Consider the following 6024-nt stretch of genomic DNA (forward strand, 5'->3'; position numbering starts at 1 on the left):
TTTTAATATTTTAAATCAAAATATGTTGTATTACTAACTCAACTTTAATTGATAAATAAATAAGTCGGTACAATACGGTATTACCGTGACACATAACTTCTAAACTACATACCAACCAAGTTTAGATAGTTGATATAGTATTACCAATCAATTATATAGAGGTGATTATTTGCGGGTCTGAGCTGGGCCTAACTTGTTATTTTGTCCAACGGACCTAATATTGTAAACCCAAATTTTTTTTTCGGGCTTGACAACTTGACATTACCTGCCCTATAAACAGGTCAGGCTTACCCATGAGCTTAAAAAGTGTAACTCTTACAAATCTATAAATTTGCTCACTAGCAATTAATTATCTAATGTAAAACCAAAAAGTAAAGAAAAAAGACCGTTGCAATTAAAATTTTAAGCAACTAAGGTGATACATGGATCTTAACAAGTGGAGAAAGAAATGAAAAACAAAATTCAGACTTTCATAATATCAATAATGCATTCCGATTTTTTATGTATAACATTAATATTCACATTAAGAGGTAAACAAACAACCTCTTAACCTTTTAGGTTCTCAAAAATAACCGAAGAGTTCATCCTATAACTTAAATAATTTAATTTTAAAATATACTAGTATAATTTTTATTAATGATAAAAAAATATTAATTATAAAATATAAACATGCTGGATGGGCCTGTCCATAACATTGTCCATGTCCGTCCGTCGTTTTTAACGAACAAACCCGAGCCCATCTATTTTCTCGATAATGGTTGTCTAAGTCCGTATTTCTAGTGAGCCGGATGAATCGGGTCCCACTCACGAATAACTCTACCAATTAAGTTGATATAATTAATAGATGAATTGATTGGTTTGTCTTATACAAAATTTAGACCCCTTAAGTTTAAACAATAATTACATCCAAAGAATCTTGCAAATCTTTGGTGTGGATAGGAAGGGGCTAGTAATGTAAACATTGAAACTCGATGGATTAAATTCATCAATTTATTAAACCACAAGGGGCGAACTTGAAAATTGTTTGAATAGTTGTACCTGTCCTACGGTTCTCTTCAGCCAATAGCATGAGAGCACCACGTCAACAATCCAATCAAAAGCGTCCACGGAGGAAAACCAACGTGGCTTCGAGAAGTTTATATTACTCTTTGAAGACTCTGGATTATAATACCGTATCGTAAGTGTTCCTTTGTTTGTCCGATCTTAGGCAGCGAGAGAATCGACGGTTCACGCCGGATATCAAGATCCCGGCGATGATGGAGTCACACGGCGTCGGTCTCCGCCGTGTTTTGGAGCTGACATTTTGCGTCGCCGGTATTTGGACGGCTTATATATATCAAGGCGTTCTTCAAGAGACTGTGTAAGGCTTTGTTACTCACTTATGCTGTTCCATTTTATACTACTTTTATCAGTTTAAATTGTGCTTTCTTATATGATTATTTGAGTATTTCATATATTCATCCGATGAAGTTTCGAATTTTGGATTTGTAGCAAAAAATTGTGTGAAGGTTGATGTTAACTTCCCATTAGTGATTGAGGATTTTGAAAATAATGCATCTACTGGAAGTTATTAGCTCGTTCGTTGGAAAGGAAAGTGATTACTTATATTAATGCTGATGATGTGTTTTCAAGTTACGGCAGTGACTTGTGATCCCTTGTAAGCACCTGATAGTGGCTACCAATAACTTCATAGTTCACACTCTGGTTCCATTTGATGTTGTTATAGGGGTCAGCTTACTGCCACAGGCTTGGGCGTTACTGTTTAGCTTGGTAAAATTGAAGTTTAGGCTTATGAATTTAAAGTTAGCGTAAATAATGGTATCCTTGAATATCTGCTTGAAGTTTTTATAAAATTGATTATCGGCTTAAACTTTTTACGAATGTTACTACCATAGCTGGTGGAGGTCAATAGGGAATTCGGTACTGCTAATTGATTAGTTTGTAATGGATAATATGTGGAAAAGAGAACTGTTAGTCATGGCGATATGAGCACAAAGTTTTCATTTTTGGTTACTTATGTCTTATGAAGTTGAAATTGTTTTTGGATAGAAGGAGCGTAGAACTTGCACTATTTGCCGATTTACAAAGTAAAATTTGTTTTAGAGCACTGTGAAGCTTGATAAAGATTATTACGATACTTTACTTTGTAATATGGGTCTTTGTTATTGATTTTCAGGTCTACTAAGCGATTTGGCCCAGAGAAGGAGAGGTTCGAACATCTGGCATTCTTAAATTTGGCGCAAAGTGCTGTTTGTTTGATATGGTCATTCATGAGTAAGTATATAACCTCTTATTGCATTTATCTTTTGTCATTTAGAGTATAGATGATGAATAGTGATTGACATTGTGTTGTCACTGATTAGTGATAAAGCTGTGGCCCAGTGGTAGTACTGGTCATGCTCCATGGTGGAGTTATTGGAGTGCTGGCATTACAAATACGATTGGGCCAGCTATGGGGATTGAAGCTCTGAAATACATCAGTTATCCTGCTCAGGTACTTTGGAGCGTTATCCATCTGTGAGACCTTTTTTCTGTTTCTGTCAGTATTCCTTAACTTTTTCTTGACAGTGGCATTAAGATTTCTTAATGAACATCTTCTGTAGAAAGTTCATTTATCGTTTCTGTTTAGAGTAACTAGTACTAGATCTAAATGCACTGACGTTACCTATTCAGATTCTGCTTTGAGCTGATAACCTAGCATGATTCTCAGATTTATTGTTGCTTAGTGGGTAAAATGAATAAATTTGTTTTTAGTAGTATATGCTTGAATTCTTAAAAGAGGAACCCGTGTTAAGCGTGACATGTTTTACCGATAGTGTCTTTCTTGCCCATTAAATGACTGTTAAAGGCCAACAATGCACATTGTAAGAAACTTACTGTTTATCTCATGATGTTGGTGGGTGTACAAAGTTCAACTTCAAGAGCTACACACCTTGTTTAGGCTAATGCCAGAAGCAACTCATTTGATAACATCCAATGCAAGATTCTTTGTTTTATGCTGAACGACCAGGCTTTGTTGAGTAACCAAGAGCAAATCTAGAACAAGTTCAATGCTTTGATGATAGTTGGTTTGTCACATTCCATGATGCCATATCAGTACAAGTGAATTGAAAGATACAGACCATTTTACAGAGATGGACACGCTTCATTGTACTGTTTAGAATTGGTTTATCACTATATTTTTCTTGTTTTGACATAAACTACCACATTCCCCCCCCCCCACATGTTCAGTGAGAATTGCTAATAATTTCCTTAAATTGATGTGTGATGTTTGATTGTAGGTCCTGGCAAAATCCTCAAAAATGATTCCAGGTGAGTACTGACTTGATTTAGAATGAATTGCTGAATGTCAATTGAAATTGCTTAGCAACAGCCTTTCACTGTTGGTTTTTGTTTTTACTGGGTACTTTGACTCAGATTTTCTTTCTTTCTTCATTGAATACGTTGTCTTTATGCAGTGATGCTGATGGGGACTCTCGTATATGGTATTAGATACAGTTTCCCAGAGTATCTTTGTACTATCCTTGTTGCTGGTGGCGTGTCTGCCTTTGCGCTGGCAAAGGTGAATATACCACTTACCTCTAGAGAACTATATTGTTCAAGGTCAAAATTGAATATGTTGATAATCAAACTGCTCAAAAGTTTTGGGCTGCACATATGAGGATTACATGTAATACAAAATGAATGGCACAACATGATCAAAGGATGACTATACTTGGTCATGAATCAAGACTAAACTAAATTTAATGATAAAAAAATGATAACAATAGAGCCAAAAGATATACCAACTGGCGCTTCTTCATGAAGCTACCTAAATAAATGATCCATATTCAATCTTTCCTTGAATTTTAGCCATAGTGCTACACTAAGGGGCTGTTTGTTAGGCTTAATGGGACTCACAGCTTATTCAGTCAGCTATACATGATTGTTTGGAAGTAGCTTAATGATATAGAAAGTAACTTGTTCAGTAAATTTCTAGGGATTCTAGGGGGAGTTTTATGCAGAAAGCAAGTTTTTTCCAAACATGTCTCTCCCAATTAACAAAATGCTCCTTCCATCTATGAAAAACCATCTGAACCTTCTCAATCCATACATACAGATTAATACACAGACAACCTTATCAATATAGGACTTAATGGAAAACCAACCAAACAGCCCCTAAACTTTTATAACTATAGTGCTGAGCCGCATCATCCTTCCTTGCCTTATGATGAGAGCATCTCGATCGTCCAATATACTTAGCCGCTCAGGTGAGAGTATCAGGATCTCCTTGCTTTTTAAGATCCACTTCCACCTTCACTAATTGTTTCTTGATTTTATCCAGACTAGCTCAAAGACAATAAGCAAGCTGGCTCATCCTAATGCCCCACTTGGATACGGACTGTGTTTTCTAAATTTGGCATTTGATGGTTTCACGAATGCCACACAAGATTCAATCTCAGCAAGGTTAGTCGTGTTTTATTGTAAATTGCATATACTAATCTGCATATTTCTGAAAACTAATTCTTTGTGATTCAGGTACCCGAAGACAAGCGCATGGGATATAATGCTAGGAATGAACTTATGGGGTACCATCTACAATTTGGTATTCATGTTTGGTTGGCCACAAGCAAGCGGATATCAAGCAATTCAATTCTGCAAACTTCACCCTGAAGCAGCTTATGATATCTTATACTACTGTTTGTGTGGTGCAGTCGGCCAAAACTTCATATTTTTTACCATTAGCAGGTTCGGTTCTTTAACCAACACCACCATCACCACGACTCGCAAGTTTGTGAGCATCGTGGTGTCATCACTTCTTAGTGGTAATCCGCTATCTAGAAAGCAATGGGGGAGTGTGTTCATGGTGTTCAGTGGGTTGTCATACCAAATCTACCTCAAATGGAAGAAACTGCAAAAAATGCAGAAGAAGAGGAAAACCACCTAATCCGTTTTCGTTAACCTCATAATCATGCTCTATAATGTAGCATTTATTCAAACCCCAAGTTTTCGGGGGGTTGCCTATTTGTAAATGTAGCCGAGTGTAACTGATTAGATCTTATATAGTCGGTGGAGCGGCCAATTTGTTACTAGTTATACTGAACAACAGGTTTCTTTCCTTGCTTATGCTACATGAGATGATACGGAATGTAGATTTTGATCCAAAGGAAATTTGTAGGGATTAACAGCATTTTCAATAGATAATTTATAATTTCTCTATTTGAAGTCGAACAGACAGGAAGGATTTAAACATTTTGCTAGAAGGCAAGAAGTTTCAATATCATATATGATTACTTCTTTAGGTGTGTTTAATCATATATGGTTAAGTATCTATGTGTTGTCAATGCAATATGTGTTCAATCATATATGATTAAGCTTGTGTATCATGTTTGTGATCATATATGATATCGAAATTTATCACATTCTTGCAAAATGTTTAGCTTCTATTGATTTAGGATTTGAAGTATAGGGTTTGCTTTTGCTTCTGTTTGTGTTGTTTAATGATAAATGGTGAAGTTGTGTTTTGATTTGAGTTGGATAAATGGGTTGATGTGCATCTTATAATGATATTATGTTGTTGAATGTTGATGTTTTTAGTTATTGATGGTTGAATGTAGGGGTGCTTAAAAACCCTATCAACCCAATATAACACGAAATAATTTAATCCGAAGCAATCCGATGTCTAATCGAGTTGTAAAATTGTTAAATCGTAGGTATTGAGTTACTATTATTTGAACCCAACATAACCTGATGAACCAGATATCCTTTTATTTTTTGGATTTAATATGATTGTTGAATTTTTATTAATATATACATTAGACAATTACATTATCATGTATGCTATTCATATACACATATTTTCAATATATTTACATCTTTATATAACTCATTCGTATATATGTTCAATAATTGTGAACATATATATGTAATTGTGAAAATTAACTGAATGTGATATACTTAAGAAATATGGATAAGTTGTATCAAATGATTGATGATGAAAAAGAAAGTATGAGTAGATAAATAACATATTCTAGGTTAGAAGAA

The 6024-nt window shown here is 35.0% G+C and overlaps 1 protein-coding gene across 1 annotated transcript; it reads left to right on the plus strand.

Moving 5' to 3' along the window:
* Positions 1 to 1169: 1169 nt before the first annotated feature.
* Positions 1170 to 5161, plus strand: LOC112524554 (UDP-galactose/UDP-glucose transporter 3). Its single transcript, XM_025134417.1, has 7 exons — positions 1170 to 1360; positions 2177 to 2274; positions 2364 to 2494; positions 3282 to 3312; positions 3459 to 3562; positions 4325 to 4446; positions 4519 to 5161. The coding sequence occupies exons 1-7, from the start codon at positions 1254 to 1256 to the stop codon at positions 4925 to 4927; spliced, it is 1002 nt and encodes a 333-aa protein (XP_024990185.1). The 5' UTR covers positions 1170 to 1253; the 3' UTR covers positions 4928 to 5161.
* Positions 5162 to 6024: the final 863 nt, after the last annotated feature.

Source organism: Cynara cardunculus, assembly GCF_001531365.2.
Source record: "Cynara cardunculus var. scolymus isolate 2C chromosome LG 13, CcrdV1, whole genome shotgun sequence".
NCBI classification, from domain to species: Eukaryota; Viridiplantae; Streptophyta; class Magnoliopsida; order Asterales; family Asteraceae; genus Cynara; species Cynara cardunculus.